Genomic DNA, 16236 nt, shown 5'->3' with positions numbered 1-16236 from the left:
ACAGAATTGAATAAAAACCTTGGAAACGTTCCGACTCTGGAACTGGCACAATAACTCCTTGTGCTAACAGGTCCTGCATTTCTCCCTAGAGGCCCTGTAGCCGCTCTGGAGGCAGGCGTAAGTTGGAAGGAGGGAGCCTTGATGGAGGCAAGGCCCGAAACGCGATCTTGTAACCGAACCAAATCAGTTTGTGGAGCCATTTGTCCTGAATGAGCAAGATCCAGAGATCTGGAAAGAAGCGAAGACGTACCCCCCCCCCCCCCTCCCCAGATGAGGATGAGGGCACCCCTTCAGGCTGGGGAAGGCTCATCTGCGAAACCAGACGCGCCCGCTTTGGACTTACCATTCCAAGGTCTCTAGGAGCCTCCCGCAAAGTTACGGGTGGATCTCAAGCCCTTTTCCTGCGATCCAGATGGACGAAAAGGCCGCTTGTGAGCCGAAAAGGAGGGGCCCCTCTTACGGCGAGGTTCCTTGCCCTTAGCATCCTGTGGAAGCAAAGTACTCTTGCCTCCCGTAAGGCCCCTAATGATGTCTTCCATAGAGGCACCGAACAACCGGTCGCCTACAAAGGCAAGATCAGTCAGTAAAAATGGATTTTTGTAAGATCTTACTGTAAAATCCTTTTCTCTTAAGCTCATTGACAGACGTAGTCTTCTTGATTCTCAAGAGCTGGGTTATGTTGTCTCCGCAGGAGTAGGACTAGGCAGAAAGACAAAACGTTCTGGCTCCACCTTAGGGGCAGTCCCTGAGGGTATATCCTCCCTCTCTCTGCTACAGGGAATCAGTTCTGTTTTAAAGCAGTACAGAGAATTTAACCCAACCCAACTCAATGATAGAGGGGCGGGTACTACGTCTGTCAATGAGCTCAAGAGAAAAGGATTTTACGGTAAGATCTTACAAAAATCCATTTTTCTCTATCGCTCATTGACAGACGTAGTCTTCTTGATTCTCAAGAGCTGGGACATCCAGAAGCAGTGCCACAAATGAGGGGTGGGATTGACAAAATCAAATCCAATCTAGAAGGCCCAACCGGTGCCAAACTAGAAGTTTTAAAGGCTCATTATAAACAAAGAATGAGACTAAAGAAAAATTTTCCAACGGAAAAAACCCTCGAGGTAGACCACTGGTCTCCTCAAATTGCGGCCTGCAAAACCTTGCGGCCAAACGAGGCATCAGACGATGCCATTACATCAACTTTATAATGTTTAGTAAAGGTATGCACCGACGACCAGGTAGCCGCCTTGCACACCTGGACCACTGACGCCTGATGGCGAAAGGCCCATGACGCACTAAGTGCCCGAGTGGAGTGCGCCTTAACAGGGAACGGGGGCTCCCGACCCTTAATAGAATAAGCCTGTACTACCGTCTGTCTGATCCATCTGGAAATGGTCGCGGCAGATGCAGGCAACCCCTTTTTGGGTCCATCTGGGATCACAAAAAGTGAATCCGTCTTGCGAAACGAGTCTGTCGTTTTCAAGTATACCCTGATCGCCCGGACCACATCCAAGGAGTGTAAAGCAAACTCTCGCGGATGACTGGGCTTAGGACACAGGGAAGGTAACACAATTTCTTCATTCAGATGAAATTCTGAAACCACTTTTGGTAGGAAGGATGGATTTGGACGAAGAACCACCTTATCTCTATGAACCACCAGATATGGTGAACGACAAGATAATGCGGCCAGTTCTGACACCCTGCGTGCAGAAGTAATAGCCACCAAGAAGGCCACCTTCTGGGACAACGTAGGTAGAGGAATCTCCCTAATATCTTCAAAGGGAGGTTTCTGAAGAACCGACAACACTAAATTAAGATCCCAGGGGGGTAACGGCGCGTGCACTGGCGGAGCCAGATGTCGCACCCCCTGGATGAAATTCCGCACCAAGGAATGAGTAGCCAAAGGCTTCTGAAAGAAGATAGCTAATGCTGAGACCTGACCCTTGATAGTACTCAAGGCCAGTTTCTGCTCAACCCCTTGTTGCAGAAAAGCTAATATTCGACTAATCGAATAAGACCGAGGACGGAACCCAAAAGGTTCACACCATGCAATGTAGGACTTCCATGTGCGATGATAAATCTTTCTGGAAGTCGCTTTCCTTGCTTCAACTAGAGTAGGAATAACTGAAGCTGACAATCCCTTGTCCTTCAGCACCTGGGTCTCAATAGCCAGGCCGTTAAAGCCAGCGATCGTAAAGCAGGATGGAAGATCGGTCCCTGAGACAGTAGGTCCTCCCTGAGAGGAAGTCTCCACGGGACGTCCGCCACCAGTCTGACCACGTCGGCGTACCAAGCTCGACGAGGCCAGTCCGGAGCTACCAGGATTACTGGAATTCCTTCCTCCTCTATCCTGCGAAGAAGTCTTGGCAGTAACGCGAGAGGAGGGAAGGCATACATTAGCTGGTATTGCCCCCACGGGGCGATCAGGGCGTCTGCGGTTTCTGCTAGAGGATCGCGGGAGCGAGCCACGAATCTCTGTACTTTCCTGTTGAATCGTGATGCCAACAGATCCACATCCGGGGTGCCCCACCGTAGGCACAACTGGTGGAAAAACGTCTGGATGGAGGGACCATTCCCCCTGATCCAGAGTCTGACGGCTGAGATAATCTGCCTGCCAATTCTCCACCCCCGGAATGAACACCGCAGAGATTGCTGGAACAAATCGTTCCGCCCAGCGAAGAATGCAAGCCACTTCTTTGGCCGCTCGGACACTCTTGGTGCCCCCCTGGTGATTGACATAAGCCACAGCCGTGGCATTGTCCGACTGGATCCGAACCGGGCTGCCCTGGAGCTGCTCGGTCCAGTGAATCAGACAGAGTCTGATCGCTCTCAGTTCCAATACATTTATCGGTAACCTGGATTCTTCCGGGGACCAAAGTCCCTGGACAGATAACTGACCGAGAATTCCTCCCCATCCGGATAGACTGGCATCCGTGGTCACTATCGTCCAATATATTGGCAGAAATGACTTTGCCTGGCTGAGCATCGGAGACCGAAGCCACCAGACCAGAGACTCTCTGGTCTGTTTGCTCAATCGGATCTGATTGTCCAGGGATTCCGGATTCTGATTCCATCTGAGAAGAATCTCTTGCTGAAGAATTCGGGTATGGGACTGGGCAAATGGGACTGCTTCGAACGAAGCCACCATCAACCCCAGAACCCTCATGCAAGTCTGAAGGGAAGACCAGCTGTTGGATAGTAACAACTGGACTGCTGATTGAATCTTTCGGAGTTTCCCTACCGGAAGAAAAAACTCTTGTCCTGACTGTGTCTAGAATTAGACCCAGATATTCGAGCCTCTGGGTGGGAACCAGAAATGACTTTTGCTGGTTCACCAGCCACCCGAATTCCTGTAAAGAAATCATAGTAATTTCTATGTTTTGTAGCAAGGTCTGAGGAGACTCTGCATGAAGCAGAAGATCGTCTAGGTAACCTAGAATCGATATGCCTCTTTGGCGCAGAAGTGCCATCATTGGGGCCAACACCTTCGTGAAGACCCGCGGAGCCGTGGCGAGACCGAAAGGTAACGCCACAAACTGATAGTGGTTCTCTTCTACGGAAAAGCGTAGAAACCGCTGATGTCCTGCGAAAATGGGAATGTGAAGATATGCGTCCTTGATGTCTATGGACGCTAGGACATCCCCTGGATGCAGAAAGGCTGCTACTGTGCGAATGGACTCCATTCTGAATCTTCTTATGTTGACAAAAGAATTGAGTGCTCTTAAGTCCAGAATTGGACGCACTTTGCCCTCTTTCCTGGGTATTGTAAATAGGTTTGAACAAAACCCTTGAAACCGTTCTGTCCAAGGAACGTGGACTACCACTCCTTGTTGTAGTAAATCTGTGACTGCTCTCCGCAGGTCTTCTAAACGATCCGGGGATAGTCGGATATTGGAAGGGAAGAATCGCGCCGGTGGGAGAGATCGAAACTCGATCTTGTACCCTGACCTTATGACTTCGCAAACCCATCTGTCCGGGATTCTGGAAAGCCATGGATCCGGGAACCGGCGAAGACGTCCCCCCACCCCAGTTATGGGTGGGGGCGCACCTTCAGGCTTTGGACGGTTTATCTTCAGGTCTAGAGGGGGCGGGCTTTTGCTTGCCCGACCAACGACCCCTGACGCCTCCTGCAGGAACTTTGGAGGACTTAATTTTTTCACCCGCGGGACGAAAAAACCTCTTGTGAGCAGAAAAAGAAGGCCCTCGTCTTTGACGAGTTCCTTAACCTTTAAAATCTTGCGGTAAAAAGGTGCTCTTTCCACCCGTGAGATCCTTAATGATCTCATCTAAGTTGGCTCCAAATAGACGCTCTCCTAAAAAGGGGATATTAGCCAATGCTTCTTTGGAACCTTGGTCGGCTAACCAACCTTTTAGCCACAGTGTACGCCTGAGAACCACCGCTGAGACTGATGCTCGCGCCAATAATGGAGTGGCGTCTAACGCCGCATCACACACAAACTGTAACCCCTGTATCATTTGTTACAACAAATCTGATACCGCCTGAGGGACCTCTTCTAAGTCCCGGCGTAACCACTTGGTCCATACAGTTACAGCCTGCGAAACCAGACCAATAGCAATTATTGGTCTGAAAGCTGATCCAATCAAGGTAAACATGGTGCGAGACATAGCTTCTATCTTGCGATCCACTGGATCTTTAAAAGACGGAGCGTCTTCTAGAGGAATAACCGTGGCTTTATTCAATCTAGCAATTGGTGAATCCACCACAGGTGGTTCTGTCCATTTCTTAATGAGGGTTTCCTCAAACGGATAACGCCTGTTAATGCGTTTAGAAATAGTAGAAATGCGTTTTGGCAGACTCCATTCTTCTTTGATTGGATTGCCAAAACATTTGGGCAATGGAAAAACCTTCGCCACTTTGATGCGTTTTTTAGTCCCAAAAGGGATTTCAGTTACAGCTATTTCTGACGGAATACCCTGTAATCTTAAGGTTTCTTGAACAGATACAATGAGTGCGTTTACCAACGCTTCCTCTCTGGCTATGGCTGATGCCGAAACATCCTCCTCACTGTCTGAAAAGACAGTACACGAGACACCAATACCAGATGAAGTACCTGCAACTGCAGAAATAGACTCAGAGTCTGAATCCGAGGTTTCAGATAATAAGGGGTTAGGCGGGGGTCGCTTACTTGCGCCCTGTCCCTGACAAGCCACTTCCACCCGGGACACAAAAGTTTCCATAATAGCGGACAATGATTCAATCGTCAGTGGGGTGCTGGAGGATCCCGCAGACCCCTCGAGGGGATCCGGAGGAGATACATGAGTGGCAGGGTCCATGTTAATTCAGGACACCTTTGCCAGAAAACACAAAAAAACGTTTTTTTTTTTTTTTTAAATAAAAAAATACCTCTTTTTTTTTTTTTTTAATTTTTTTTTTTTTTTTGTGTCTCCCCCTAGCACAATAGCGCCCCTCAGAGTACCTGCTTCTCGATCCCACAGAGAGAGAGAGGGACCCACAAGGCTCACCAACCGATGCAGTGAAGTTTCCAACCAACTGCAGTCAGCGTCTGTCTTTTACAGACTGGAAGGAGCTGTTGCTTTTTCCCGGGTAGAAGGACGTGGCTCCGCCCCCTGTGTACGCCTTCCGGCGTTCCCAGCTCTCCACGAGGTAGCTGGGCTCATGAAACATGGCCGCCCCCATACAGGAGACATAAGACTCCAAAAACATGGCGGCCGGCGTGACCTGAGGACATGCATGCACCTGGTCTACGGCAAAATGGCGGCGGACCGCCGAAATCGTTTTTCCCAGCACATCCACCTGCATCTCTGCTGAGTGGCGATTGATTGATCTACAGGAGATACACTACAAATAAGGTAGGATTATACCTCCTATGTCTGCTGTAATGCTACAGTCTGCTGGGTAGAGTGTTAGCTCTCAAACCAAGTCCACTTCCCACCAAACACATACTGTATTTACAAGGGGGACTTTTAGTGTCAGATATATACTGACCATGTATGGAGGGGCCCATAATTCATACTGCCTCATAACGAGGAAAGAAAAAAGGGAACGTTTACTCACCATACCGAACCGACAGGCACCCTCTCTTCACAATACCCTCTCCAACCGGGGTGGGGGGTTGTGGACCACTCCGGACGCCTCGACTCTCTGGTTCCTGGCGTCCAAGCGAGACTTTTAACTCGCAAGGTCAGTCCCTCCACTGGGACTCCGTCGCGGCCGACCCAGCGCGGAGCTCTGGTCTGCACGCGCTCGTAGGCAGAAACCGGGGTGACCACTGGATCTCAACATCCAGCCCGTCGCCCGGCCCCGCATACTTACTTGAATGTGTCGCGGCCGACCAAGCGCAATGCAATGGTCTGCGCGCGCTCGTAGGCCGGCTGGGGTGACCACTAGTGTCGCCCAGTCCGGCGTTTTTGCTTGAAGATCTCACAGGAAAAACACTGGAGAAAAACTACCTAAAAAATATTTCTTCTAAAGAAAAAATCTTGCCAGGACCAAAAAGATCCCAGCAAGGAACTTAGGTCCTTACTCCTGACTAGACAGAAAAAAACTGATTCCCTGTAGCAGAGAGAGGGAGGATATACCCTCAGGGACTGCCCCTAAGGTGGAGCCAGAACGTTTTGTCTTTCTGCCTAGTCCTACTCCTGCGGAGACAACATAACCCAGCTCTTGAGAATCAAGAAGACTACGTCTGTCAATGAGCGATAGAGAAATTAAAATGTTACCGCTCCAGGTGTTTATCCCCCAACTCACGCTTCCCCGTGTATACAGGTGCTGGCTCTGCAATTTAAGTGAAGAAATGAAGAGTTCTTGGACGGCCGCACTCCAATGGCAACGTCTTTATTGAAGTAAAAAAACCATACAGTATCAGTAGACACAAACAGCAGCAGCAAAAGCGTCCCACACCTAACACTGGTGCTTATTCATAGCGGATCAGTCAGTACCCTTTTAGAGGCCTAGTCAGCTGACCAGTACTTCAACCAGATAATGCGGCGAAGGATCAATGCAGTCACAGAAACCCTGCCGGCCAGGGGGGGGTCGCATCCAAGGATGCATCAGAAATATAATGAAACCCTTGGATCAACTGATCCGCCAGGTCAGAAAGATGTTGACTCCCCTCCAGATCCTGGCGCAAAACCTTAGCCCATTCCGTTAAGGTCTGGGATACCAAATACTGGTCTTAAAATTGAACCAGCCACAGTGAAAAGGTACCAGAGCCTCCACTCTTTTGTCCACGGGGTCCTTAAAAGACAGGGAATCTTCCACTGGCAAAAGCCCGGCCTTATTTAGCCTGGAGAGGAAAGGGAAAAAACTTATTCCCCTTGGAAGATTTGCAGGTGCCAAATTGCACCAGCGTTGCCAACTCAGCAGTAGCTGAGTCCTCCAACTTTAAAGTTTCCCGCACTGATACAATCAGGGCCTCCACCAGCGCTTTTCATGTGCGGCTGCAGAGGACGACGACTCATCCTCACTATTAGAGCACTCAGCGTGCGTGGACGTAGACCCAGTGGGCTGACTCTCGTCCGCGGCGGCCAAATCCGCCTCAGAATTTGAGGAAGCAGAGGATACAGGTGAAGGCGGGGGGCGGGGGAGGGCGCTTCTCGACAGGTCTCCTTTGCAGGGCCATATCTACTTTAGCTACTATTGACTGCAGGGCTGAAAAAAAAAGAAAAAAATCTGAGTTTACTATCACTTTAGGTCACAAAAAGGTCCAATTTAGGAACCATGTCTGAGTTTGGCTTGGGAGAATTATAGTGCTCATTTTAATTCCCGTCTACACAAAGCCAGGAACGAAAAGGGATTAGACTTTATGAGGAGCAGTGACTCAATTATTTCAAAATGAATATATACAGTCTTTTATGCAGTCTTGTTGCCATTCTTGATGCAGACACACGTAGTCCATATTTAGTGTACAATATTTTATGTTGCCTAATGTAAATATCACATGCATGTCTTTAGGTGTGTAGATAAAAGATGGAACTCATTACCTTGACATGCTTTTTGATATAGCTGCATTGTGTCTCCATTTTTCTCATTATCACGCTGTTCCTATATAAAAAGAAGTGTATGAATATCTATGCCACAACTTTTATGAGAACATAAATCATACACTGATCATTATGTACAAGTTCTTGCATGTCAGAATGATTAACCAGTTTGATTTAGGTAGATGCCCTAGTTATGAAGCTACCATGTGTAATCTGTAAACAAGAATGAAATGAGAAAATGTTACCACAGCCTTTTAAAAGGCAGGCTTTGTTTTTAAGCGCTGTTATTTCACCACACTTGGAAACCTCGATTTCTGTTCATTTCAAAATGCCAAACTCCTATTGTTACTTTGCAATATTTCGCACCATTATTAAAGCAGAAAAAAAATGCATTTGTAAGGGTGAAGGTAATTTTTTTTTTTTAAAGCATCATCCAAAACTTTCCAGTAGAGTTGGCACATTTATAAGCAACAGCAGATCTAAAGTGGGGTACACACTATAAGAAAATCAGCAGAACGTTTGGCCGGTATTACTCGATGTATCACAGCAAGTCAAAACCAAGGATAGAAACAATGTATGAATGTTCTATTCGACAAAGGTTTTTTTTTTTTTGTTTTTTTTTTAATTTGTTGTTTCTGATCATATTCTTATCTGATATTTTTCGTACAAAAAAACAGTACACGTTAAATGAAAATCATTCGTTCTGTTCACTTACAAGAAAAATATTGGAGTTTGTCCTTTCGGATATTGTTTGCAAAGTTGGAATCGGATGTCAAAAGTTGTGTACACACGATACAGAAATCGAACGATCATGCCTCATACGGAATTATTTTTCCAATTTTCTTACGATACAGAAATCAAACGATCGTGCCTCATACAGAATTTTTCTTCCGATTTTCTTATAGTGTGTATGGGGCTTTACTCATTTGCTTGGCTAGCAGATTTAAGTGATGACCAACCTAACCTAATGGGCATATATAACAAAACTGTATCCGAGTACCAATAAAATATTTTGTAGTAAGAACCATTACCCATTGCATTTGTGGGTGTCCCTACAACAGGAAAGGCTTCCTATTCCTAGCTTCTGGACAGTGTCGCACGTTTAATGGCAGAGCACAACTTCGTAAAAGCAAATGTGATGTTATTGGCCCACAATTGGTACCAATGTCTAAGCTTGATAATAACCGCATAAAGCACTAGATCAGATTTCTCTGATATGACCGGTTGCACCACATCCTGATCTCTATACAGCTTTGGACTGGGGAGCATGACACTAATCACGGACCTACAATAGGGATTGCGATTGGCTGGAATGCAGGAAAATCGGATTTTTGTAAGATCTTACCGTAAAATCCTTTTCTCTTAGCTCATTGAAAGACATAGTCTTCTTGATTCACAAGAACTGGGTTATGTTGTCTCCGCAGGAGCAGGACTAGGCAGAAAGAAAAAACGTTCTGGCTCCACCTTAGGGGCAGTCCCTGAGGGTATATCCTCCCTCTCTCTGCTACAATGCATCAGTTCTGTCACAAAACAGCAACAGAGAATTTAACCCAACCCAACTCAATGATAGAGGGGTGGGTACTACGTCTGTCAATGAGCTAAGAGAAAAGGATTTTACGGTAAGATCTTACAAAAATCCGATTTTCTCTGTCGCTCATTGACAGACGTAGTCTTCTTGATTCACAAGAACTGGGACATCCAGAAGCAGTGCCACAAATGTGGGGTGGGATTGACCGAAATCAAAATCCAATCTAGAAGGCCCAACCGGTGCCAAACTAGAAGTTTTAAAGGCTCATTATAAACAAAGAATGAGACTCAAATGAAAATTTCCAACGGAAAAAAAAAAAAACCCTCGAGGCAGACCACTGGTCTCCTCAAATGGCGGCCTGCAAAACCTTGCGGCCAAACGAGGCATCAGACGATGCCATTACATCAACTTTATAATGTTTTGTAAAGGTATGCACCGACGACCAGGTAGCCGCCTTGCACACCTGGACCACTGACGCCTGATGGCGAAAGGCCCATGACGCTGGAAATCACGATTGAAGAGATACAGCAAGCTCTTAAATCCATGAAACCGGGGAAAGCACCAGGCCCAGACGGTCTAACGACTCAATATTATCAAACATGGTTCCACATCTTAGGCCCTTATTTAGCAAGATTATTTAATGCATCAGATATGGATGGGAAGCTAACTAGAGATACTCTCACGGCCCATATATCCTTGACATTAAAAGAAGGTAAGGACCCGTCCTCATGCAGCAGCTATAGACCAATATCTCTCTTAAATGTGGACCTAAAAATATTTACTAAAATACTTGCAAATAGACTAGCAAAGGTCCTCCCTAGCCTAGTACACTTAGATCAGGTGGGCTTTATGTCATCAAGGGAAGCAAGGGATAATACCACCCGAATTCTTAACTTAGTACAAGTAGTAAAGGAAAAAAAGATCCCGTGCGTAGTGTTGAGCACAGACGCAGAGAAGGCATTTGACCGGGTGGGATGGCCTTTCATGTTTGCTGTGCTCAAATATATTGGACTAGGGAAAGAGATGCTAGAAAAAATTACCAGAGTCTATACAGAGCCAATGGCTAGGGTAAAAACTAATGGTATATTGTCAAATGCCTTCCCAATAAGAAATGGCACAAGGCAAGGATGTCCATTATCGCCCATACTCTTTGCTTTGAGTCTAGAACCGTTCTTATGTAGAATTCGGTTAAACCAAGATATTAAGGGGGTAAAGATAAAAGAGAAACAATTTAAAATCGCCGCTTACGCGGATGACCTACTATTTTCACTAACTAGCCCAGGTATATCACTGCCAAATCTAATACAAGAGTTTAAAAAATTTGGGGTTATGTCATATCTGAAAATTAATTTTGGGAAGTCGGAAGCGATGGGAATAGGGGTACCTTTATCCCAGGTAAACGTGCTGAGAAGCAGCTTCGGCTTTAAATGGAAAGAAGAGGCGGTGAAGTACCTAGGGACATTAATACCAGCGAAATTAACGCGGGTGTACGATCTCAATTTCCTGCCCCTGATAGCAAAAACAAGGAACCTACTAGAACAATGGCGTAAAGGGATGCATTCATGGTTCGGCAAATGTAATTTGTTAAAGATGACAGTTCTACCAAAATTTGTATACTTGTTGCGAGCGCTACCGGTTAAGATCCCAAGTGCCTTCTTTAAAGCAATACACTCTCTGTTTGTGAATTATATTTGGAATTACAAAAAACCACGAATAGCAAGACGATTGTTAGTATTACCAAAGAAAAAAGGGGGGCTGGCTTTTCCAGATATACGAGTATACTATCAGGCCACTCAAGTGGCCAGAGTGCTAGACTGGTGGCATCATTCGGAAAACAAGCTATGGGTACAATTAGAACAAGCACAAACAGAAGTAGATTTGAAGAGAGCGATATGGTGCTACCAGGTATTACCTAAGGAACTGAAAAATCACTCGATAATAGGAAATACATTAAGGGTGTGTAGGAATCTAGATATATACAATAAATTGACAACGAGCGAGTCCCCTTTATTCCCAATTTTGGGAAATCCACAGTTTGCACCAGGCTTAGATAAGAGACAGTTTGTGGACCTGAGGGAGAAGAAAATTGATCAGGCCTCTTCTTTTTTGATACAAAGAAAATGGCCCTCAATTAATCAATTGATTGATAGAGCGGGAATATACAATGTTCCCTTCTGGCAAGCAATTCAATTACACCACTATCTAACATCAATACCAAGACCAGAAAGCTTCTGCAGAGCATTAACGAGATTTGAACAATACTGTGTGAGGCCAGGGACCTTATTACATACACTATCAATAGCCTATGGGCTACTGACAAATCCGGAAGAACAACCGGAATTAACGTGGCCGGGAAAATGGGGTAGAGATCTCGGATGCAATCTAACAAGTGAACAGGTCCAAAGGATATTAAGATTTACCTTTAAACCATCTGGGTGTGTCAGAACCCAAGAACTGAATTTCAAGCTCATAACGAGATGGTATATTACACCTAAGAAAATTCACAGATGGTTCCCGAGAGAATCAGGTGTATGCTGGAGATGCAAAAAAGAAGAAGGTACATTGTATCATATTTTTTGGACCTGTGCAGATATAAAACCATTCTGGGGGGGAGTAAAAAATATGACTCAAAAATTTACGGAATATAAAATTTAAGAAAATCCGCTCTTTTTCCTGTTGCAGGGGTCAGATATACCGGTGGGGAGATACGAAAATTCTATTATACCGTATTTAGTAAATGCAGCTAAAGCATGTATCCCAGGTAACTGGAAAAAAACACAACCCCCATCGATGGTAGAATGGATACACAGAGTAGAGGAAACTAGAAGAATGGAAGAGTTAATTGCATACTCCCAAAATAGACAGGAGAAATATAAAAAGATATGGGAAGAATGGAACTTCTTTATAATCTCGGAAGAAGGGAAAAAACTCTTAGGAGGATAGAGGCAAGGAAAAGATAAGAATATAGCGGAAGGATAAGGGGTCCTTTAGGCTGATGGCAGCGGAGCGGGGGAACTCTCCCCCCCCCCTTTTTTTTTTTTTTTTTTGGGGAGGGAGGGGGGAGGGAGGGTAAGGGACAAAAAAGGAAAATAAGGAAGGAATACAAGTTAAAGTAAATGATGAAAGAGTGGAATTAACAAAGGTTAAAATGAGATTGTACTACCTGCTGAATTGTAAATGTACTCAAACTGAACTTCCTGAATAAAAATTTATATTTGAAAAAAGAAAGGCCCATGACGCACTAAGTGCCCGAGTGGAGTGCGCCTTAACAGGGAACGGGGGCTCCCGACCCTTAATAGAATAAGCCTGTACCACCGTCTGTCTGATCCATTTGGAAATAGTCGCGGCAGATGCAGGCAACCCCTTTTTGGGTCCATCCAGGATCACAAAAAGTGAATCCGTCTTGCGAAACTAGTCTGTCGTTTTCAAGTATACCCTGATCGCCCGGACCACATCCAAGGAGTGTAAAGCAAACTCCCGAGGATGACTAGGCTTAGGACACAGGGAAGGTAATACAATTTCTTCATTCAGATGAAATTCTGAAACCACTTTTGGTAGGAAGGATGGATTCGGACGAAGAACCACCTTATCTCTATGAACCACCAGATATGGGGAACGACAAGATAAAGCGGCCAGTTCTGACACCCTGCGTGCAGAAGTGATAGCCACCAAGAAGGCCACCTTTTGGGACAACGTAGGTAGAGGAATCTCCCTAATATCTTCAAAGGGAGGTTTCTGAAGAACCGACAATACTAAATTAAGATCCCAGGGTGGTAACGGCGCGCGCACTGGCGGAGCCAGATGTCGCACCCCCTGGATGAAATTCCGCACCAAGGAATGAGTAGCCAAAGGCTTCTGAAAGAAGATAGCTAATGCTGAGACCTGACCCTTGATAGTGCTCAAGGCCAGTTTCTGCTCAACCCCTTGTTGCAGAAAAGCTAATATTCGACTAACCAAATAAGACCGTGGACGGAACCCCAGAGGTTCACACCATGCAATGTAGGACTTCCATGTACGATGATAAATCTTTCTGGAAGTCGCTTTCCTTGCTTTAACTAGAGTAGGAATAACTGAAGCTGACAATCCCTTGTCCTTCAGCACCTGGGTCTCAATAGCCAGGCCGTTAAAGCCAGCGATCGTAAAGCAGGATGGAAGATCGGTCCCTGAGACAGTAGGTCCTCCCTGAGAGGAAGTCTCCACGGGACGTCCGCCACCAGTCTGACCAAGTCGGCGTACCAAGCTCGGCGAGGCCAGTCCGGAGCTACCAGGATTACTGGAATTCCTTCCTCCTCTATCCTGCGAAGAAGTCTTGGCAGTAACCCGAGAGGAAGGAAGGCATACATTAGCTGGTATTGCCCCCACGGGGCGATCAGTGCGTCTGCGGTCTCTGCTAGAGGATCGCGGGAGCGAGCCACGAATCTCTGTACTTTCCTGTTGAATCGTGATGCCAACAGATCCACATCCGGGGTGCCCCACCGTAAGCACAACTGGTGGAAAACTTCTGGATGGAGGGACCATTCCCCCTGATCCAGAGTCTGACGGCTGAGATAATCTGCCTGCCAATTCTCCACCCCCGGAATGAACAACGCAGAGATAGCTGGAACAAATCGTTCTGCCCAGCGAAGAATGCAAGCCACTACTTTGGCCGCTCGGACACTCTTGGTGCCCCCCTGGTGATTGATATAAGCCACGGCCGTGGCGTTGTCCAACTGGATCCGAACCGGGCTGCCCTGGAGCTGCTCGGTCCAGTGAATCAGACAAAGTCTGATCGCTCTCAGTTCCAATACATTTATCGGCAACCTGGATTCTTCCAGGGACCAAAGTCCCTGGACAGATAACTGACCGAGAATTCCTCCCCATCCGGATAGACTGGCATCCGTGGTCACTATCGTCCAATATATTGGCAGAAATGACTTTCCCTGGCTGAGCATCGGAGACCGAAGCCACCAGACCAGAGACTCTCTGGTCTGTTTGCTCAATTGGATCCGATAGTTCAGGGACTCCGGATTCCGATTCCATCTGAGAAGAATCTCTTGCTGAAGAATTCGGGTATGGGACTGGGCAAATGGGACTGCTTCGAAGGAAGCCACCATCAACCCCAGAACCCTCATGCAAGTCCGAAGGGAAGACCAGCTGTTGGATAGTAACAACTGGACTGCTGATTGAATCTTTCGGAGTTTCCCAACCGGAAGGAAAACTCTTGTCCTGACTGTGTCTAGAATTAGACCCAGATATTCGAGCCTCTGGGTGGGAACCAGAAATGACTTTTGCTGGTTCACCAGCCACCCGAATTCCTGTAAAGAAATTATAGCAATTTCTATGTTTTGTAGCAGGGTCTGAGGAGACTCTGCATGAAGCAGGAGATCGTCTAGGTAACCTAGAATCGATATGCCTCTTTGGCGCAGTAGTGCCAACATTGGGGCCAACACCTTCGTGAAGACCCGAGGAGCCGTGGCGAAACCGAAAGGTAACGCCACAAACTGATAGTGGTTCTCTTCTACGGAAAAGCGTAGAAACCGCTGATATCCTGCGAAAAATGGGAATGTGAAGATAGGCGTCCTAGATATCTATGGACGCTAGGACATCCCCTGGATGCAGGAAGGCTGTGCGAATGGATTCCATCTTGAATTTCCTTATGTCAAGAAAGGAATTGAGTGCCCTTAAGTCCAGAATTGGACGCACTTTGCCCTCTTTCCTGGAATTGTAAATAGGTTTGAATAAAAACCCTAGAAAACGTTCTGTCCAAGGAACGTGGACTACCACTCCTTGTTATAGTAAATCCGTGACTGCTCTCCGCAGATCTTCTAAACGATCCGGGGATAGTCGGATATTGGAAGGGAAGAATCGCGCCGGTGGGAGAGATCGAAACTCGATCTTGTACCCTGACCTTATGACTTCGCAAACCCACTAGTCCGGGATTCTGGAAAGCCATGGATCCGGGAACCGGCGAAGACGTCCCCCCACCCCAGTTATGGGTGTGGGCGCACCTTCAGGCTTTGGACGATTTATCTTCAGGTCTGGAGGGGGCGGGCTTTTGCTTGCCCGACCAACGTCCCCTGAAGCCTCCTGAAGGAGCTTTGGAGGACTTAATTTTTTCACCCGCGGGACGAAAAAACCTTTTGTGAGCAGAAAAAGAAGGCCCTCGTTTTTGACGAGTTCCTTTACCTTTACCATTTTGCGGTAAAAAAGTGCTCTTTCCACCCGTGAGATCCTTAATGATCTCATCTAAGTTGGCTCCAAAAAGACGCTCTCCTAAAAAGGGGATATTAGCCAATGCTTTTTTGGAACCTTGGTCGGCTAACCAACCTTTTAGCCACAGTGTACGCCTGAGAACCACCGCTGAGACTGATGCTCGCGCCAATAATGGAGTGGCGTCTAACGCCGCATCACACACAAACTGTAACCCCTGTATCATTTGTTCCAACAAATCTGATACTGCCTGAGGGACCTCTTCTAAGTCCCGGCGTAACCACTTGGTCCATTCAGTTACAGCCTGCGAAACCAGACCAATAGCAATTATTGGTCTGAAAGCTGATCCAATCAAGGTAAACATGGTGCGAGACATAGCTTCTATCTTGCGATCCACTGGATCTTTAAAAGACGGGGCGTCTTCTAAAGGAATAACCGTGGCTTTATTCAATCTAGCAATTGGTGAATCCACCACAGGTGGTTCTGTCCATTTCTTAATGAGGGTTTCCTCAAACGGATAACGCCTGTTAATGCGTTTAGAAATAGCAGAAGTGCGTTTT

At 46.6% G+C, this 16236-nt stretch overlaps 1 protein-coding gene across 1 annotated transcript in view; it reads right to left on the bottom strand.

Annotated features, from left to right (window-relative positions):
* Positions 1-16236, bottom strand: part of KIF20B (kinesin family member 20B) — a 197980-nt gene that overhangs the window by 48442 nt on the left and 133302 nt on the right. Inside the window, exon 22 of the mRNA XM_082266726.1 lies at positions 7960-8020. Within this exon, the coding sequence (XP_082122852.1) occupies positions 7960-8020 (61 nt within the window). The remainder of the gene's footprint in view (positions 1-7959; positions 8021-16236) is intronic.

This window comes from Pelophylax lessonae (genome assembly GCF_965119305.1).
Source record: "Pelophylax lessonae genome assembly, chromosome: 9".
NCBI classification, from domain to species: domain Eukaryota; kingdom Metazoa; phylum Chordata; class Amphibia; order Anura; family Ranidae; genus Pelophylax; species Pelophylax lessonae.
The sequence above is the reverse complement of the archived record's forward strand: the minus strand, read 5'-3'. Positions and strand labels throughout refer to the sequence as shown.